This window comes from Loxodonta africana, chromosome 19 (genome assembly GCF_030014295.1).
Source record: "Loxodonta africana isolate mLoxAfr1 chromosome 19, mLoxAfr1.hap2, whole genome shotgun sequence".
NCBI classification, from domain to species: Eukaryota; Metazoa; Chordata; class Mammalia; order Proboscidea; family Elephantidae; genus Loxodonta; species Loxodonta africana.
The window spans coordinates 5,764,575-5,786,168 of NC_087360.1; the positions used below are offsets into that span (position 1 = coordinate 5,764,575).

The window sequence follows — 21,594 nt, forward strand, 5'->3', positions numbered from 1 at the left end:
GGGGCAGTTCTACTCTGTCCTGTAGGGTTGCTATGAGTTGGAAACGACTCGACGGCAGGGGGTTGTTTTGGGTAAGTGGACTCTCTTGGGCTGCCCAGCAATTCTGTTCCAAAGCCTGACGCTGTCCCACACCATTCTCTTTGTCCTCCCAGACTTTCTTAGCATTGATCAGACCTCCCCTCCCCCGGCACCCAGCACTCCACCTTCTGTCCTTTGAGTTAATTTCTTTTACCTACTTTCTGCTGGCTCCTGGAGAATTCCACCAGGAACACAGTCTTCTCCCTGCTCTTACTGGAGACTTAGGCCAGTGCATGGGTTTTCCCTGGTCCCCGGGTGCCGGGAGACTGTTCTGTTTTGGAGGCTGGAGGGATGCAGACAGCTGCTTAGCGGCTGCATCATCAGCAGGCGCCCCTGCATCTCTGCTCTCAAGCCAGCTCCACGCAGGCAGGGAGAGGAAATGGGTGTTTTTCTATTGTGGATGTGGGCGCTTGGGGAGGATGATTTTATGGAGCAAGTGGCTACCTGGCAGGCACTACCTGTGAGAATGGAATGCCTGCTGGAAGCGGCTTCTGTGTGGTGGCTGCTTTTCTGCACCTGAAGCTGGGGAGGGTGACAGAGAGGGGAGCCCTAGTGGTGCAGTGGTTAAGAGCTTGGCTGTTAATCAAAAGGTCGGCAGTTCGAATCCACCAGCTGCTCCTTGGAAAGCCTATGGGGCAGTTTTACTCTATCCTGTAGGGTTGCTGTGAGTCAGAATGGACTCTATGGCAACAGGTTGGTGAGTCACATGGCACAGTAGTTAAGGGCTATAGCTGCAAACCAAAAGGTCAGGAGTTCGAATCCTCCAGCTGCTCCTTGGAAACCCTATAGGGACAGTTCTACTCTTCCCTATGGGGTCACTATGAGTTGGAATTGACTCGACAGCAACAGGTTTTTTTGGTTGGTTCTCTGCAGCGTGTGGAACAGGTGGGGCTGTGTCCACCAAGCGGGGCCTGAGGACAGCTAGAGGAATGAGCCAGAGAGAGACTGAAGCAAACTTTCTGGGGAAGGAAGTGGCCCAAGACCCCAGAACAGGCAGTGCTGCTCTTGAGATGGGGAGGGGCAGCAGGTTGTATAGGGTCCCCAAGAGCACCCCCAGGATTGACAATTTGCTGGGAGAACTCCCTGGACTCAGTGTAGAGGCATACTCACAGCTGTGATTTGTTACAGAGAAAGGACACCCAGCAAAGTCAGCAAAGGGAAAAAGCAGATGGGGCAAGGTGCAGGGAAACCAGGCAAAGAGTCCAACGGCAAGGCCTCTGTCCTGTGCAGTTGGGAATCATACTACTAGCTGGCATTTACTGACTGCTTACTGTGTGAGTCGAAGTCCCCAAGAGCCACCCCCAGGCTCAATGAATCACCAGGACTCAGCATAGAGTCATACTCACAGCTGTGATTCATTACAGAGAAAGGCCGCAAAGCACAGTCAGCAAAGGGAAAAGCCATATGGGAAGTCCAGAGGAAACCAGGTGCAAGATTCCAGGGTCCTCTGTCCATGGAGTCACACAGGAGACCCTTAAGTCCCCCAGCAACGAACATGATAACACTTGTGAGATGTTGTCTACCAGGGAAGCCCATTAGAGGCTCAGCACCCAGGAATTTATTGGGGCTGGTCACATAGGCACCTTCTGCCTGGCATGTACTCAAATTCCAGACCACCTGAAGGAAAGCAGGTGTCCAGCACCAGCCACATTGTTTGCACAGTCTAGGCACAGGGAGTGCTCTTACCACTTAGGGAACGGCGGGAACCTCTAAGGCCAGATCCCTTACTGCATCCGCCTTTTGCCGCAGGTCACTGGGATCCCCATGAACTGCTCCGTGAAGCTGCAGCTGAGCCTCTACATCAAGGCCGTCAAGGGCATCGGGTGAGTGGCATCTTGGAGCTGGGGCTGTGGTGCTCATTTAGAGTTCAGGGACTCGCAACTTCTCACAGTCAAGACTCCGTGATCCCCAAGAATGAGCGTATGGGGGATACCGTCAGGTGGATATGAATCCGGACCCTGCCCAGCTCCCCCAGTGGGTGTCTTACCTCAGGGCCCTGCCCCAGAACCCCCTTTTCTCTCTTGACATTTCCGTAGAACTAGCCAAAATCTTCAACCCAAACTGTCCCCCACTCAACAGAGCAGCAAAAATTAAAGTCTGACCAAACCAAGTGTTTGAAAATGGAATCTTACCAAACAGCATCCTTAAGTGTGGCTTTTCACTTAACAAGAGTAATTTTTAAAGCACTAATTAAAACATTAAAAAAAAACCAGCTTAGACACAAGGCCCAAGAGACAGAAAGGGCCACATGAACCATCCTGAGACCAGGAGAACTAGATGGTGCCTGGCTACAACCGATGACTGCCCTGCAGGGAACACAACAGAGAACCCCTGAGGGAGCAGGAGATCAGTGGGATGCAGACCCCAAATTCTCGTAAGACCAGACTTAATGGTCTGACTGAGACTAGAAGGACCCCGGTGGTCATGGCCCCCAGACCTTCTGTTGGCCCAGGACAGGAACCATTCCTGAAGCCAACTCTTCAGACATGGAAGGGACTGGACAATGGGTTGGAGAGGGATGCTGGTGAGGAGTGAGCTTCTTGGATCAGATGGACACTTGAGACTAGGTTGGCATCTCCTGCCTGGAGGGGAGATGGGAGGGTGGAGGGGGTTAGAAGCTGGTGAAAAGAGAGTGGAGGGAGAGAGCAGGCTGTCTCATTAAGGGGAGAGTAATTGGGAGTGTGTAGCAAGGTGTATATGGGTTTTTGTGTGAGAGACTGACTTGATTTGTGAACTTTCACTTAAAGCACAACAAAAATCATAAAAAAACCGAGCTTAATTGAGATATAATTAATATACTATAAAATTCAGTGTTTTTCAGTACATTGACTATGTTGTACCACCAGCACCAGTCTCTAGTTCCAGAACATTCTCATCACCCCCAACAGAAACTCTGTGCCAGTCAGCAGCCACTCCTCATTCTCTCTGCCCCCAGCACCTGGCAACCACTTATCTACTTCCTGTCTCTCTGGATTTTCCTATTCCGAACATTTTTAATAAATGAAATCCTATAATAGGTGTCCTTTTGTGATGAGCTCCCTTTATTTTCTTTCATTTATTTTCAGCGTTCATCCACGTTGTAGCATGTATCAGGACTTCATTCCTTTTCATGGCTGAATTATATTCCCTTGTACGGACAGACCACACTTTGTCTATCCATTCATCAGTCGATGGACATTTGGGGTGTTTGCACCTTTTGGCTATTGCGAATAGTGCTGCCATGAACATTCATCTACAACTTTTTGTTTGAGTATCTGTTTTTATTTCTCTTGGGTATGTACCTAGGAGTGGAATTTCGGGTCATGTGGTAACTCCACATTTAACTTTTTGAGGAACTTCCAGACTGTCTTCCACAGTGCACGCACCGTTTTGCATTCCCACCAGCAATGCACGAGGGTTCCAGCATCTCCACATCTTCTCCAGTACTTGTTATAGCATTGTATTTTAATAGAGCAGGTCGAGGTACACTGCTTTGTTGTCAGTATCTGTACTCGTTAGCTTATTTGAAATACTATCATTAAAAAAAACAACACTTCCCCTAGACAGATGCCCAGGCTGCAGGAATGTGAGCGTCTACCCAGCTTTGTATAACGCCTCTCAGCTGGAAAGAATACGGCTTTTGTCAGAGAATGGCTGGGATGAGAACTGCAAACTTCTTTCCCTCCCTCCCACCGGAGCCTTTTGTTTTACATTTGAGGCTGTTCCAGGGAGTAGGGATCAGTGAGCAGTGAAGGGCGCCAGGCGGGACTAGGGGTTTGCAGCCCAGGCTCTCACTCTGGTGCCCATGGTCACTTGGCACCTGGTCTGCCAACTCAGATGCCACCTGGGCAAGTCACGTAACTTAGGAAAGGGAACCAGGTGGGCTGGGGGATGAGGCCAACGGTGCTGACCCTCCCCAGCATCTGCCAGCGGTGGCCATGTGGGAATACCATCCCAGAGTAGCCATGTGCTCTGCGTTTATCAAAAGGAGCTGGGAGCCTGGATGCTCACATGAGCTGTCCCCCTGCTTCTCTGTGGGGTGCCTACTCAAATTAAAAAAAAAAAAATTATTTATTTTGTTGTTGTTGAGAATATAAACAGCAAAATATACACCAATTCAACAGTTCCTACGCATACAATTCAGTGACATTGATTACATTCTTCCAGCTGTCCAACCATTCTCACCCTCCTTCTCTGAGTTGTTCCTCCCGTTTATATAAACTCACTAATTCAATTTTTTTTTTGTTTAGCCCTTATGTGAATTATAATCCGTTAGTCCAGTGTAGGGTTTTATAATCAGACAGACTTCATTCTGAACCCCAACTCTGCCACCACTCACTAGCTGTGTGGTATCTTTGTTGTTGTTGTTGTTGTTGTGCTTTAGGTGAAAGTTCACAGCTCAAGTCAGTTTGTCACACAAAATGTATACACACATTGTTATGGGACACTAGCTGCAATCCCTATAAAGTGACAGCACACTCCTCCTCTCCACCCTGTATTTCCCGTGTCCATCCAACCAGCTCCTGTTCCTTTCTGCCTTCTTATCCCACCTCCGGACAGGAGCTGCCCATTTAGTTTTTTATCTACTTGAACTAAGAGGCACACTCCTCATGAGTATTATTTTATGTTTTATATAGCCCATTTTAATCTTTGTCTGAATGGTTTTAATTCTGGGTTAACAGAAAGTCCGGGGGCCATGTCTTCTGGGGTTCCTCTAGTCTCAGTCAGACCATTAAGTTTGGTCTTTTTACTAGAATTTGAGTTCTGCACCCCACTTTTCTTCTGCTCCGTCAGGGACTCTGTTGTGTTCCCTGTCAGGGCGGTCATTGGTGGTAGCTGGACACCATCTAGTTCTTCTGGTCTCAGGGTGACAGAGTCTGATTTATGTGGACCTTTTGTCTTTTGGGCTAATATTTTCCTGTGTCTTTGGTGTTCTTCATTTTCCTTTGCTCCAGGTGGGTTGGGACTAATTGATGTATCTTAGATGGCCGCTTGCAATCCTTTAAGACCCCAGACACCACTCACCAAAGTGGGATGCAGAACATTTTCTTAATAAACTTTGTTATGCCAATTGACTTAGATGTCCCCTGAAACCATGGTCCCCAGGCCCCAGGCTCTGCTACTCTGTCCCTTGAAGTGTTTGGTTGTATTCAGGAAACTTCTTAGCTTTTGGTTTAGTACAGTTGTGCTGACTTCCCCTGTATTGTGTGTTGTCCTTCCCTTCACCTAAGATAATTCTTACCTACTATCTAGTTAGTGAATTCCCTTCATCCTCTCTCCCCACCTTTGTAACCATCAAAGAATGCTTTCTTCTGTGTTCAAACCTTTTCTTGAGTTCTTATAATAGTGGTCTCATACAATATTTGTCCTTCTGTAACTGGCTAATTTCACTCAGCATAATGGCTTCCAGATTCATCCATGTTGTGAGATGTTTTGGGAATTCATCATTGTTCTTTATCATTGCATGGCATTCCATTGTGTGAACATACCATAATTTGTTTATCCATTTATCTGCTGATGGGCATCTAATTTGCCATCTTTGTGCTATTGTGAACAGTGCTGCAATGAACATGGGTATGCATATATCTATGCCTGTGATGGCTTATTTCTCTAGGATATATTCCAAGGAGTGGGATTGCTGGATCACATGGTACTTCTATTTCTAGCTTTTTAAGGAAGCGCCAAATCGATTTCCAAAGTGGTTGTACCATTTTACATTCCCACCAGCAGTGAATAAGTGTTCCAGTCTTTCCACAACCTCTCCAACATTTATTATTTTGTGTTTTTTGGATTAGTGCTAGCCTTTTTGGGCTGAGATGGTATCTCATTATAGTTTTGATTTGCATTTCTCTAATGGCTACTGATAGTGGCCATTTCCTCGTGTATCTGTTAGCCGCCTGAATGTCTTCTTTGTTGAAGTGTCTGTTCATATCCTTTGCCCATTTTTTAATTGGGTTGTCTTTTTGTCATTGCGGTTTTACAGTACCTTGTGGATTTTAGGGATTAGATCCTGATCAAATATATTGTAGCCAAAAAATTTTCCCCAGTCTGCAGGTTGTCTTTTTACTCTTTTGGTGAAGTCTTTTGATGAGCATAAGTGTTTGATTTTTAGGAGCTCCCAGTTATCTAGTTTTTCTTCTGGTGTTTTTGCATTGTTAGTTATGGTTTGTATTCTGTTTATGTCATGTCTCCTAAAGTTGTCCCTATTTTTTCTTCCATGATCTTTATAGTTTTAGATTTTATATTTAGATCTTTGATCCATTTTGAGTTAGTTTTTGTACATGGTATGAGGTATGGGTCTTGTTTCATTTTTTTTGCATGTAGATATCCAGTTATGCCAGCACCATTTGTTAAAGAAACTTCCTTTTTCTCGTTTAATGGACTTAGGGCCTTTGTCAAAGGCCAGCTGCTCATAGGTGGATAAATTTACATCTGGATTCTCAATTCTGTTTCATTGGTCTGTGTATCCGTTGTACCAGTACCAGGCAGTTTTGGCAACCATGGCAGTATAATAGTTTCTAAAATCAGGTAGTGTGAGGCCTCCTACTTTGTTATTTTTCTTCGGCAATTTTTTACTTATCAAGGGCTTCTTCCCTTTCCATATGAAGTTGGTGATTTGTTTCTCCATCTCATTAAAAAATGCCATTGGAATTTGGATCAGGATTGCACTGTATCTGTAGATTGCTTTGGGTAGAATTGACATTTTCACGGTGTTGAGTCTTCCTATTCATGAGCAAGGTATGTTTTTCCACATTTGTAGGTCTCTTTTGGTTTCTTAGAGTAGTGCCTGTAGTTTTCTTTGTCTTTTACATCTCTAGTTACATTTATTCCTAAGTATTTTATCTTCTTGGGTGCTATTGTAAATGGTATTGATTTGGTGATTTCCTCTTTGAAGGTTTCTTTGTTGGTGTAGAGAATCCAACTGATTTTTGTATATTTATCTTGTAACTTGATACTTGGCTGACATCTTCTATTAGTTCCAGTAGTTTTTTTGTGGATTCTTTGGGGTTTTCTGTGTATAAGATCATATCATCTATACATAGAGATACTTCTACTTCTTCCTTATTGATTTGGATGCCCTTTATTTTTTTTCTAGCCCAATTGCTCTGGCTAGGACCTTCAGCACAATGTTGAGTAAGAGCGGTGATAAACGGCATCCTTGTCGGTTTCTGTTCTAAAGGGGAATGCTTTCAGACTTTCTCCATTTAGGACGATATTGGCTATTGGCTTTGTATAAATGCCCTTTATTGTGTTGAGGAGTTTCCCTTCTATTCCTATTTTGCTGAGAGTTCTTATCATGGATGGGTATTGGACTTTGTTAAATGCCTTTTCTGCATCAATCAATAAGATTATATGGTTCTTATCTTTTGTTTTATTTGTGTGATGAGTTACATTGATTGTTTTTCTAATGTTGAACCATCCCTGGATAACTGGTATGAATCTTGCTTGGTCATGATGACTTATTTTTTTGATATGTTGTTGTGTTGTTGAATTCTATTGGCTAGAATTTTGTTGAAGATTTTTGCATCTGTGTTCATGAGGGATATTCGTCTGTAATTTTCTTTTTTTTTTTTTTTTTTGGTGTCTTTACCTGATTTTGGTATAAGGGTTATGCTGGCTTCATAGAATGAGTTTCGGAGTATTCCATCCTTCATTGTGTTCTGAAATACCTTTAGTAGTACTGCTGTTAACTCTTTTCTGAAAGTTTGGTAGAATTCTCCAGTGAAGCCGTTAGGGCCAGGACTTTTTTTTTGTCGGAAGTTTTAAAATTACTTCTTCAATCTCTTCTTTTGTTATAGGTTTATTTAGTTTTTCTACCTCAGTTTGTATTAGTTTAGGTAGGTGGTATGTTTCTAGAAATGTGTACATTTCCTCTAGGTTTTCAAATTTGTTGCAGTACAATTTTTCATAGTATTCTGTTATGATTATTTTAATTTCAGTTGGGACTGTTGTGATATCACCCATCTCATTTCTTATTCAGGTTATTTGCTTCCTCTCCTGTTTTCCTTTTGTCAGTTTGGCCAGTGGCTTATCGATTCTGATCTTTTCAGAGAACAGCTTTTGGTCTTGTTAACTCTTTCAATTGTTTTTCTGTTCTCTATTTCATTTATTTTTGCTCTGATTTTTATAATTTCCTTTCTTCTGGTGCCTAAGGCCTTCTTTTGCTGCTCTCTTTCTATTTGTTTGAGTTGTAGGGTTAATGTTTTGATTTTGGCCCTTTTTTTATTTTGTATGTATGCATTTATTGCCATCAATTGACCTCTGAGCACTGATTTTGCTGTGTCCCAAAGGATCTGGTAGCATGTGTTTTTATTTTCATTTGATTCCATGAATTTCTTTATTCCATGCTTGATTTCTTCTATAACCCAGTAGTTTTTGAGCAAGGTGTTGTTCAATTTCCATGTAGTTGATTTTTTTTTTTCCTTACTTTTTCTGTTATTGATTTCTGCTTTTATGGCTTTATGGTCAGAAAAGATGCTGTGTAATATTTCGATGTTTTGGATTCTGTTAAGGCTTGCTTTGAGGCCTAATATGTGGTCTATTCTGGAGAATGTTCCATGTGCATTGGAAAAGAAAGTATTCTTGACTGCTTTTGGGTAAAGTGTTCTGTATATGTCTATGAGATCAAGCTGGTTGATTGTGGCATATAGATCTTCTGTGTCTTTACTGAGCTTCTTTCTGGAAGTTCTGTCCTTTACTGAAAGTGGTGTGTTAAAGTCTCCTACTATTATTGTGGAACTATTTATTTTTCTTTTCGATGCTGTTAGAGTTTGTTTTATGTATTTTGGAGCTCTGTCATTGAGTGCGTAAATATTTATTATGGTTATGTCCTCCTGGCGTAGTGACCCTTTAATCTTTACATAGTATTCTTCCTTATCCTTTGTGGTGGGTTTTGTTTAAAGTCTATTTTGTCAGAGATTAATATTGCCACTCCTGCTCTTTTTGGAGTGTTGTTTGCTTGATATATTTTTTTCCATCCTTTGAGTTTTTGTTTGTGTCTTTAAGTCTAAGGTGTGTCTCTTGTAGGGAGCATATAGAGAGATCGTGTTTTTTTTAATCCATTCTGCCACTCTCTGTCTCCTTATTGGTGCATTTAGTCCATTTACGTTCAGTGTAATTATTGATAGATATGAGTTTAGTGCTGTCCTTTTGATGTATTTTTGTGTGTGTGTTGTTGACAGTTTCTTTGTTCCACTTAATTTTCTGTGCTGAGTCATTTTTCTTTATGTATTTTCTTCTCATCTTTTTCATTGTTGTTGATTTTTGTATTGGCTGAATCTTTATGTTTTTCTTGTTTTTTATTTTGATGTGTAGGATTGTTAGTTTCCTTTGTGGTTACCTTAAAATTTACCTCTATTTTTCTAAGTTTAAACCAATCTTTTATTTTTTGATATCGCCTTGATTTCCTCTCCACATAGAAGTTCTATGACTACATTATTTAGTCCTTCTTCTTGTTTTAATGTTGTCATCTTTTACATAGTGATGTCTCTGTTTCCCTATTTTCAGTGTTTTAGGTTTCACTTATTTTTTGTGACTTCCCTATCTGGGTTGATACCTAGGTGTTCTAGTCTTGTGTTGTTATCTGATATTATTGATTCTCTAACTGGAGGATTCCCTTTAGTATTTCTTGTAATTTTGGTTTGGTTTTTACAAATTCCCTTTACTTCCGTTTATCTGGAAATGCCCTAAATTCACCATCATATTTGAGAGACAGTTTTGCTGGATATGTGATTCTTGGCCGGCAATTTTTTTCCCTCAAGGCTTTACATGTGTCGTCCATTGCCTTCTTGCCTGTGTGGTTTCTGTTGAGTAGTCAGAGCTTAGTCTTATTGACTTCTTTGTAGATGACTTTCCATTTATCCCTAGCTGCTCTTAAAATTCTCTTTATCTTTGGTTTTGGCAAGTTTGATTATAATATGTCTTAGTGACTTTCTTTTGGGATCTACCCTGTGTGGGGTTTGATGAGCTTCTTGGATAGATAACCTCTTGTCTTTCACAATATCAGGGACGTTTTCTGTCAACGAATCTTCAACAACTCTCTGTATTTTCTGTTATCCCCCCGTTCTGGTATTCCAATCGCTCAGAGGTTATTCCTCTTGATAGAGTCCCACATAATTCTTAGAGTTTCTTCATTTAAAAAAAATCTTTTATCTGATTTTTCCTCAAATAAACTGGTGTCAAGTGCTTTATCTTCAGTCTCACTAATTCTGACTTCCATTCCCTCAATTCTGTTCTATGACTTTCTCTTGAGTTGTCTAATTCTGAAATTTTATTGTTAATCTTTTGGATATCTATTTGCTGTCTTTGTATGGATTTTTGCAGCCTGTTAAATTGGTCATTTTGCCCTTGTATAACCTTCTTAAAGTCCTCTATTGCTTTGTCTCTGTGTTCCTTGGCTTGGTCTGAATTTTGCCTGATCTCTTGAAGAGCTCTGTATATTAAATCTTTTGTATTCTACTTCTGGTAATTCCAAGAATTTATCTTCCTCTGGGAAGTTTACTGGTTCTTTGTTTTGGTTGCTTGCTGAAGCCATCGTGGCCTGCCTCTCTGTGTGATTTAATATTGAATATTGTCACTGAGCCATCAACAAAGTTATCATATTTATTATTTTATGTTTGCTTACTGTGTCCTAGCTTCTTGTTTTGTTTTGTTTTAATATGCCTAAATAGGGTGGTCATGTGAGCTACTTTAATTATTGGCATTTTTGAAGCTCTCACGACCTGTCACCAGGTGGTTAGAGCTGCTACTAGGTATGTGAGCCCAGGAGTCTGTTTACTTTTCTTGTGTGGATTCAGCTCAAGTATCCAGGTCATCAGTCACCGAGTATGTGGTGCAGGCTCTCACCTAAGTCCTAGATGGGTAGGGTTACGTAGTGGTGATTGGAGCAGGCACAGTAGGGGGTTATGTGCTGAGCAGGGTAGGGGGCTGACAGCTGTTTCTGAGTGCCTGTGTGGAAGGCATGTCACTGCTCCCTAGAGCATGTAGGTGGGTGGATTTTGCAGCTGGACTTTGGGCACCCAATGTTCTTGGCTTTAAGGACTGGGGGGTACCACTTATTGTTGGACCCCTGTCGTGGGTGGCTAGGTGGAGTGGGTGGAGCCACCAGTCCTCAGGCCCCTGATGTAGGTAGGTGAGGACTCTGTGTAATGGACAGGGTGGTGTCAGATGTCATGCATCTGCCGCTCTCTCTTAGCTGTTGCAGTTGAAAACAGGCTTCAGGTATATACCCTGCTGTACCATGCTAATGAGGGCCTACACTGTTGAGATGGGCCCACACAGGTCTAGGCAGGAGTGAAAGGTATTCAAAGTCCATGGACCCCTTATGCCTGTGCTTAAGCAAAGGGGCTGTGCCTGCCCTGAGATCCTGGCTTAGGGAAGCTGGCATATTATTTTTTCCTGTTTATTATTTGTTTGTTAATTTGTTCCCTCTCCAAAGCCAGGAGAATGGCTTGGGGCATTTGACGGGTCCATTTCCAGCCCAGGGGGTGCAGCAATTACTGCATCTGGACTAGGCCCAGAGCAGAGTGGGGAGGGTGTGGGTGAAGAGGAGAGAGGTACTTCCCAGAGGGGGAAGGATTATTTTGATCCCAAGTGGTAGGTTAGACCCTTACACTTAACTTTCGCAGATCCAGCGCCACTTTCCCTTGATTCCGGAGGCTTGTGCAGACTCTCCATCGCTCAGTATCTCCTGATGTGGAAAACGCATCCCAAGTGCTACTGCTTGCCTCAGCCTGTGCGTGCCAGCTGATCCAGCCTGCAGGGTGCTGACCAGGCCAGGCCTGGCAAACCCTTGCTGCTTCTGAACTGTCTCTCCCTCCCCCTGCCATACGGTCTGACTCCTCAACTTTGTCTTTGATGTTCAGGGCTCCTAGATTGTCATATATAATTGATTCACTTGTTTTTCAGGTCTTTGTTGTAAGAGGGACCACAGGAAGCATCTGACTATTCTGCCATCTTGGCCCTACTAATTCTGCCTCTTGCTCACTAATTCAAATTCTTGATAAACACTTTGCAAGCCTACAGTTCACACGGATGGCTGGATTCTGCCTGTTTGTGAACCTGGTGTCTGTGGGCTGCTACTTTTGCCTCTGTGGGCTGCTACTTTTGCCTCTGTGGGCCTCTGGTGGTCTCAAGGGCGGTGGTCTCAACAGCAGGCGTGCATTGCCATTCCCAGGGCCCAGGCTTGGGGTGATGAGGGATGGCGTGGGAGAGCTCTAGAGGCACAGCCATCTGGAAGCAGGAGCTGTTGAACTGTGATCCTCAGAGGAACTTTTGTACTGTGTTACTCACCAGGCAAAGACAGTGGGAGCTGCATTGAAGCTTGCATTTAATTTACATCAGTCCTTACAAACTCTTTCAGAGAAAAGAGGCCCAAGTAAATGACACCTTCCACGGCGCTTCTGAACCTTTATCACCTGTAGGCGGTGCTGTGTGAATTCATTTCTGTCAGTGTGTGCTTGAGAGATTCTGGAGAGAATCGTGATAGCGCGATTTGGCCCCCAAGTGAGTTCCATTTCCCAATGCACAGCTGAGCCATCCTTTAAGCAGACTCAAGAACATGACTTCACCTCCGCACTGTGCCAGCTCACTGTTAAGCAGCCTTCCCAGATGCCCTACAGAACATGTCTGCAAATGTGTCACTAAGAACTTGATGGCACAGCCTTCCCTTGCTGCAAGGAGGCTGAGAAATGGTATTTTAACTGGGTGCATTGCCATCCTGCATAGAACGGGGCTCTGTTCCTAAAAGAGAAGAATGGATATAGGCAGGTAGGCAGTCTCTGCCATATAGAAGATGTGAGCTTCGATTTAAAAAGATATTGTCCCACTGTCGAAATGCTCCCTGCAAAGGGAGACTCCTACCAAGCCCTCACCAATCAAGCAGCTGCAAAATCAAACCCTGCCTGATCCCAGAGCTTACCCAGGAGATGGAGACAAAGATGCGGTGAAACCCACGTGAAATTGTGCACTACAGATCACTAAGTAAATACAATTAAGCCCGTGTGTACCTGGCTTACTGGTTAATCCACCCCCATTACAAGCACACATCCAAAGCTATCCGGCTTAGAACATGGTGAAGAGACTTCTCACCTTCAGTGTCTGTTGTCTTGCTTATTTCCAGACAAACGGGGAGCATCAGTCCTGTGGTCCTGCCCCTGCTTTGGTTTGGAGAGGTAAGGCGTTCCCTACTTGCTTCACCAGGTACCTTTGGGCAGGTGTTGGGTACCTGTGGAGGAGCCAGTGGGGATTATGAGGCCGGACAGGAATGTGACATCGAGCAATATATTAGAAACTTTTCACACTGTCCCGGCACTTTGTCCGTTGTTCCACTGAGTTGAAAAGATCACTCGGTTTGGGGCAGACAGGAGCTGCATGAATGTATGAAAAGGTGAAGTCTCTGGCCCAGGGCATAAGGTAGTTTTGTCAATGCCAGTGACCACTTCTGCTGAGAGAAGGAGAGCTGGCTTTCAGGGTGTCAGCTTTTCGTCTGAACTTTCTTCTCTACCAGCTTTTCGGGTTTTCGTCCTGGCCTAGCTCCTTTTAAGTCGGGGTGAGAAAAGGGTCAGACTTTCCAAATCTCAGATTTACTTACTGCTTGCATCACAGTCTGATGTAGGTTGGTGGGGAGGCGGAGCTCTGCTCCATGCAGTCATTCAGGGAGGTGCAGGCCCCGCCCATCACAAAGCCCTTCTCATCTTGTGACCCCACCCGCGAGGTCCTCAGGTTCCCTCCCTCCCTGCCCCGCAATCTGCACTCAGATGGAAGGTTTCATGGGCCAGGCTTGGAGGGCTTACGTGTCACTGCTAAAACCCCATTGGCCAGAGCGCGATCACATGGCCCTACCCCACTGCAAGGGCATCTGGGAAATGTAGTCTCTCAGGTTGTCCTGGAGGCAAAGGTGGCTCGGGCAGGCTCCAACGTCAGCTTTGCCCGTGAACTTGAGATGGGGAAGGTCTGAGGGCGGGGCCGAGGCCGGTGGAGGGGTGGCCCCCAGCCCGTGGCCCCAGTCCACCTGTCGGCCATCCCACCTCCCCAGAGCGGCACGATGGAGGGCCAGGCCCTGCAAACCTTCTACACGCAGCTGGTGCTGCTGCCTGCAGTGCTGCACTACGCCCAGTACGTGCTCCTCGCCCTGGGCTGCGCCCTGCTGCTCATCCCGGTCGTCCACCTGATCCGGAGCCAGGTAGGTGGTGCTGGAGCGCGGCCTGGGCCGGCGCCTTAGCTTGCCTGCTGGGGAGGGGCCTGGACTCGATCTCCCAGCCGCCCCTTCTTTCTCTGCCTTCCTGCGCTCGGCACCCTCAGCCTGGAGCCCCCTGGGGCTGCCGGCAGAGCCCCGGGCGCTCCAGCCCCTCGGCCTCTGCTTGGGGCGGGAAGCCTTCTCTGGCATCTTGCATGGCCTCTTCTCTGCCTGTTCTGGGTGGCCTGGGGACTCTCGCTTGGAGGGGCTGCAGGCAGGTTTGGGGGAATGACACCTGGTACTTGTCTCATTTGTCCGTGGAGTCAGCATCTCCTGGATGTCAGTCCCTGTGAACAAGTCCCTGCTGGGGGTAGGGGCATGCTAGTGGGGAGTCAAGACGAAAAACAAGTAAACGGAAACAATTAGTTCACCAATAATGGTGGGCTAGAGCGGGGCTGTCCACAGAAGTAGAACCTGAGCCACTTGTGTGATTTTGAGTTTCCCGGTAGCCACACTAAACGAAGTAAAAAACCAAGCCCCTTGCCGTCGAGTCGATTCGGACTCATAGCGACCCTTTAGGACAGAGTAGAACTGCCCCATAGCGTTTCCAAGGAGCCGCTGGTGGATTCGAATTGCTGACCTTTTGGTTAGCAGCTGAGCTCTTAACCAGTGCACCACTAGGGCCCCAATTCTAATCACATATCTTATTCAATATATCCAAAAATATTGCCATTTCAACATGGAATCAATATAAGAAGCATAAATGAGACATTTTGCATATTTTGGTATTAAGTTTTTGAAATCTGGTGTGTATTTTACACTTACAACGTGTCTCAGTCCTGACCAGCCCAGTCCCAAGGGCTCAGTAGCCACATGGGACCCTTAGCAATGGTACTGGACAGCACAGTGGCCAAGTGGATTGGGGCAAGTAGGGGTGTCAGGAAAGGCTTCTCTGAAAAGGTAAAGTTTAAGCTTAGATGTGACTGCTAAGAAGACCTTCAGGACAGAAGCCACGGAAAAGCATTCTCCAGGCAGTGGGTATGGCTGTGCAAAGGCCCTGAGGTAGGGGTGGGTGTGGCACACTGGAGAATGAGACAGAGAACCAGAGTGGCATGAGAGCAGTGAGCACAAGGGAGAGAGAGGTAGGAGGTGGTGTCTGAGAGGGGAGAGGGAAAGGCCCCCCAGGTCCTGTAATGCAGGGTGAGGAGCTTGAAATTGGTTCTAGGAGTGACTAGAAGCTTTTCAGGAGAAGAGTGGCTGATTAGACTGCTGTGTGTAGAATAGGTCCAGGGTTGGGAGGGGTGTAGCTTGAGAAGAACTCTGACGATGGATCCGGAGGACATCCAGCCCTCAGAGACAGGAACAAGAGGGGCAGACAACGAATCCCCCTTCTTGATTTGCGGTCATTCATGCATGGTATTCACTGACAAATGCTCACCAGGCAGCTTATTTTTTGTGAGGCACTGTGCAAAATTTTGGGGATACAGAAGTAACTAGAACATGAAGTCTGGAGACCAGTGGGCAGATAGATCTTTAAGCAAATGACTGTAGTCACACGATGACAAAGGCTGTGATCAGGGGCTACCATACTAGGCAGGGGATGGCCACTCAGGGGCAGGAGTCAGGGAAGGGTGATTTCGAATGCAAGAACCAGAAAGTGATTGCAGGGCCCCACCGGCATGTCCTGGAGCAGCAGGCGATGCCTTCTGGGGTGGCCTTAGTGCTGGCCAGGTCTCTGCTTGTTTTCAGGCCAACTTCAAACCTTCTTTCTTGCTTAGCTTTGCCAGACCAGCCTCTTCTCTTTTCGCTCTTTCTTGGAGAAGCTTACTCGCTTGCTTGCTTGCTTGCTAGGGCAATAACAAACCTTTCTAGACTTTTAACCTCTACTTCTAGAACCTGAACTAGACTTCCCTTCTTATTCCCCCATTCTTTGGGGGGAGAAGTTTCCAATAGGTGAGGTTGCCAGGGCCCCACCAGCCATAGCTCTGGTCACGTTGCTGGCTCTAGTGTTTGAGCCCCCTCCCCCCACACCGCTCCGTGAAGGTTCAGCCCACCCACCTGGCTGGACACCTCACTTCTGCTGCTGCCCCAGTGAGAGCCAGGACAGAGCTGGGTGGAGCTGGTGGGCATGAGGGAGCTCCCTGTAGTTCTTGGCTGGATTCTGTGGGAGGGCAGAAGGGAAGGGCCTCCCTGAGCATAGCATCAACATGGGTTTCCGCTGGTGAAGATGCACACATCTACCCACAGGGGCCCTCTGGGGACTGGCTGTCCAGGGGCTGGGCCAGAATAGGGGGAGGCAAGACAGCCTTGTCCTCTGGCCGCCTCTGTCTCTTTCTTAATCTTCCATCAAGAGCAAGAGAAAGCCTCGGCGGGGGAGGGAAGGAGCATGGGGAAACAATCTGAGAACCCTGGCTTGGGTCCTCTTCTCCTGCCTCATCCCCAAATCAGTGTCCCACCCTGAATCCAGTCAGAACACTATTATTTCCACTGACAATGTGGTTGACACTCCCCTTCCTGCAAGTTTCACTGAGGCCAAATGACGGAAATTTATCCCACTAGGTTCTTTGGCTTAATAGGGTTAACCCTTGGTGGTTTTTTTTTTTTTTTTTAATTTGTCCTGATTTAAAAAGAAAAAACAATCACACACGTATAAATTCCATCATATATTTTCATTTCTCTTCCAGTCAAGCCATTCTTAAAAAAAAAAAAAAAATCAAAAATATTTTAAGAGAGAAATCTCTGTTTCTGGTCGATGTAAAACACCACCTGCTCAGTGCCCAGCCCGCCCAGCACAGTCCAGCTCCCCACCTCACGTCCTGTCGCCTGCCCAGCATAGTCCAGCTCCCCACCTCACCTCCTGTCTACAGCCTACCTTTACAGGCAGACAGACCCTTTTAAGCTTGACTTGACCATCTCTCTGAGCATGTTTTCCGAAGGCACCTTTATTTCCGTGTGTGGTGGTGATGGGTAGCAAACCCCCAAATCTCAGCTGACTCCAATCACTATCAGTCACTGGACTCTGAAATTCCACGCCCTGCCGGTCTTCCCTTTCCTCTTTGAAAATTGAAGAACCGCGTAAAAACTTCAACTATAAATTAGCTTGGTTATCTTCTAGGAGAAATGCTATTTATTTTGGAGTAGTAGTAAAAAGGGCTCAAAGGATAAGGAGGCCATTCAGGCCTATTCCGAAACTCTGATGACCTCACCTCCCAAGGGGACTGTGCTGCAAGAAGCAAGGCTGTAGGTGGGTACCAGGTAATGGCGCACCTCTCCTGTAGTGGGTAGAACCCTGACAACTTGCAACACCTTGGATCCTACACATTTCTTCAGCCTCAACTTTACCTGGAGTGTCTACAGACTGAAAACACACGTTTGTTTATTTTACGTTTGGAGAAACTACTCTTCTTATAGTCAGTGAATTTTACCCCAGGCATGGTAGGAGATGGAGGGTGGTCCCTGTTCTGCCAGCTGGTGTCTTTTTCTCAGGGTTGTATTAGAAAAATTGGAAACCCTGGTGGCCTAGTGGTTAAGAGCTACAGCTGCTAACCAAAAGGTTGGCAGTTCGAATCTACCAGGCGCTCTTTGGAAACTCTGTGGGGCAGTTCTACTGTGTCCTGTAGGGTCACTATGAGTCAAAATCGACTTGTTGGCAATGGTTTGAGTTTTTTTTGGTTTGATTGGAAAGGTGAAGGAGCCCTGATGGCGCAGTAGTTAAGTGCTGGGCTGCTAACCGAAAGGTTGGTGGTTCGAACCTATCAGCTGCACCACAGAAGAAAGATGTGGCAGTCTGCTTCCATACAGATTACAGCCTTGGAAACCCTATGGGACAGTTTTATTCTGTCCTATAGGCTCTCTATGAGTCAAAATCAACTCAACAGCGGCAGATATTAGAAAGGCAATGTGTAGGGTTTAGACCAGCTGCTTCTCAAACCTCTCATACAATTGACTTCTGGGGGAAGTTTACTAAAAATATAGATCCCTGGACAGGCTTCTAGAAGTCCTGGAATAGAATCGTGGCTGGGGCCCAGGAATCTGTATTTTAATGGACCTCCTCGAGGATTCTAATGTAGATAGCCCAGGGACCCCCTTTTTGAGAAACATTGGTCTAAATCTGGGATACCTGACCAATAAAAAGTAATTTAGACATCAGTTGGGCACCAACTGTGTACCCAAGACTTGGCCTGAGGGTAAGGCTGCCAGATTTGGTTAAAAAATAAAAACAGCAAAAAACAAGGATGCGGAATTAAATTTGAATTTGACAAAACACCAGATAATTTTTTTAAGTTTATTTTTGGTGGCAATATACAAAACCAAACATACATCTGTTTGCAATTTCTATATGAACAGTTCAGTGACATTGGTTATATACTTCACATTTTGTCACCTTTCCATCTCTACCCATATTGTTTCATCACCATTAATTTAGACTCTCTGCCCTTTAAAATTCTCATCTGTGCATTAGATTAACTGTTGGCAGTTTGCACTTAGATAGATAACCCTTTATAAAAGCAGAATGCTCAAGGCAACATTCTGAATTAATTGAGCTAAACTGTTGTTTACTTTAGTGATGGGTTCATGGAATAGTTTTGGTTCAAGGTTTAAAGATTATTTCCAGGCAATACATTCAGGGGTGTCCACAGTCTCAATGGATCCAGTAAGTCTGGTTTCCATATGAGTTTGAAGTTCTGTTCCATGCTTTTCCTCTTTTGTTCAGGACTCATCTGTTGGATCCTTGCTCAAAACATTCAGTACTGGTTGCTGGGCACCATCCATGTCTTCTGGTCTCTTGGCAGAGGAGGCAGTAGTTCATGGAGGCAATTAAAACTGCAGTCCATTTCCTTCTCCCATTCCTGAGTCTCCTTCTTTCTCTGCTATTCCAGGCGAATGGAAACCAGTTATTGTATCTTGGGTGGCTGCTTGCAATCTTTTAAAACCCCAAGTGCTACTCATTGAATTAGGAGGTTGAACAGAAACTCTTAAAAACAACATTAGGCCCACAAAGCCATGACTCCAAACCTTTGAACTGAAAAAACTAATCCCATGAAGTATTTGTTGTTGAGTGCCATCAAGTCGATTCCAACTCATAGTGACCCTATATGACAAAGTAGAAGTGCCCATAGGGTTTCCAAGACTGTATTCTTTATAGGAGCAGATTGCCAGGTCTTTTCTCCCGAAGAACAGCTGCTGGGTTCAAACCCAAGACCTTTTAGCTAGCAGCCAAGCCCTTAACCATTGCACTGGCAGGACTCCTGTGAATTGTCTTCTTTTTTTTTTTTTACCTAAGTAGTATCAACAAGTGCAGCCTTTTTTTTTTTTTTTTGGCTGCTACAACAAATAATTTTTTATTAGTAAGTATATTCCATACATATTTATAGTATAAGTATGTTTCAAATATTGCATGGGACATACTTATACTAAAAAGTTATTCCTTGTTTATCTGAAATTGGAATTTAACTGGTTGCCCTGGTTTTCTCTGGCAAACCTCCCTGAGGGAGAAGTAGGTGCCAGGGCTGGTGCCAGGGCTGGTGATGCTGGGGATGCTCCCTTCCCCGCCCCCCACATTTCTTTAGATCTGAAGTCTTAGGAGAGCCTCAGCCAGGGCAGTGTCCTCCCAGGGGAGGTGACAGGCAGAGCCACAGGCCCTACAATTTGGGTTTGGGCTGGGGAGAGGCGTTTTACCACTGTGCCTCTAATAATAGCTGTTATCTTGGTTTCCGAAAAATGTGCTGCCCTGATGAGCCAGGCCTACCTTGGGTGTAAACAGTTTTCTTGGGAGCCGTGGAGTTCGGGTGTGAGGCAACAGCCATGCATTTTAGGGCCAGTTGGCTGCCGCCAGCTTGCTTCAACTGCCAGGGCAGGAGGGGAAATCAAAAAGAAAATGAGAAGTAGTGGGCTGAGGTGTGTTTGCATTGACAGGCACCACCAGGAGGGGGGCAGCCGCTCCCCAACCAGGCTCTGGGGAGACACCGGGGAGGGAGGGGCAGGGGCTCATCACGTGGGGGCTGAGCACTAAGGGAACGTGGCCCCATTTCAGCAGCAGGGTGTCCTGGCTGGAGATGTGTCCTCCTTCCTGCCTCCCAAGAATTCCTCCGGGTGCCATATCCTTGTGCGCCATCTGGCCCCATGAGCACCACGTTCCCTTCCAGCCATGAGTCCCTTCGGCAGACACTTGCTTGGCACTCTTGGGGTACAGTGGTGGGAGGTTTTGGGCATAGAACAGGGAATCCCTCATCTGTTCAGCTGTTAGATGGGGCGGAAGGGGGGAGTTGAGAAAAGCCAGAGTTGCTTTTAGCACAGATAGAGCTGGAGGTGCACCTCTCAGGACGTAACCAGGATGTCCTGCCAACCCCCTCCCAATAAGCTCAAAGGGGAGTTCCTCTTTATTTTGCCAACAGACTCCAATTTTCAACTTATTAGGGAAGTATTTGACTTAAGGAGTATCCCCCCACCCCCACCTCTCCTGCCTTCTGTGAAGCGGCTTGGCCCCCACCCCTGCCCGGCCCCAGCTGTCTGTCTTTGGGGGAGGCAATGTCCTTGGGGACCAGGCCCCTGGGAAGTGGCCGTTGGTCACGTCAGGCTGCCTCCACCTAGCTGAGTCAGATTCTTTTAAGTCTCAGGCCTGGGTCCCTGGGGGAATCCCTATACCTTGCCCTGCACCTGGGGGTGGTCCAGAGGCACCTGGGCCAGAGAGGGTGCCTTGCTTGAGAAAAGTCATCAAACAGGTCTCCACTAGCCCCGAAGTGTATTTTTATGTGAATAAGAAAAGATGGCCCATCTGGGCAGACCTGGCCTGCTCTAGGGCAGAAGATTTGGCAAACAAGGTGCCAACTGGTTTTCAGCCCCCTCTGCTGGGCACCCTTGTGCAGTGAGCAGCCCGGACAACTGTACGTGGCAGCCCTTCCTTCCAGGAACTGCCCAGGGCCTTTCTCTCCTTTCATTTCATCTCTCTCCCATTCTAAGTGCTCTTTCCTCAGTGGAAGGGAAGTGGAAAGGAAGAGGAAGAGCCGATTCTTTGTTCTTGCTCCCTGGGGCTTGTTAAACATTACATTCTTGGGGAGACCAGGAGTCCTTCCTCAGCCTTTTTACTTTAGAGTGATAGAGTGAGACTTCCTCACTCATGGCGACTTGGGGCCAAATTGCCGACATTCCAGCCACACCTGGGTGCCCCGAGCTGCCTCAGTGTAGTGGTATATGTAGGGAGGACCGGGGCTTGAATCTGGCTCAGTCCAGGAGGCTTTGGGTGTATCCCGGAAAGACAGAGAGGAGCTGGCCTGCCCGTACCCCGAGCCCAGAGAGTGAAGCAGGTTGCTGGGGGTGGGGAACAAGACTGGAGCTTTTGGGGGTTTTCCAACTAGAGCCAC

General features: G+C 46.0%; 1 protein-coding gene across 2 annotated transcripts in view; it reads left to right on the top strand.

Moving 5' to 3' along the window:
- Positions 1-21,594, top strand: part of SCARB1 (scavenger receptor class B member 1) — an 83,680-nt gene that overhangs the window by 59,175 nt on the left and 2,911 nt on the right. Inside the window, exons 9-12 of one of the 2 annotated variants that reach the window (XM_064272056.1) lie at positions 1,828-1,901; positions 13,178-13,229; positions 14,093-14,239; positions 17,349-17,477. In XM_064272056.1, the coding sequence (XP_064128126.1) occupies positions 1,828-1,901; positions 13,178-13,229; positions 14,093-14,239; positions 17,349-17,477 (402 nt within the window). The remainder of the gene's footprint in view (positions 1-1,827; positions 1,902-13,177; positions 13,230-14,092; positions 14,240-17,348; positions 17,478-21,594) is intronic. The other variant, XM_010599801.3, reaches the window with a different exon arrangement.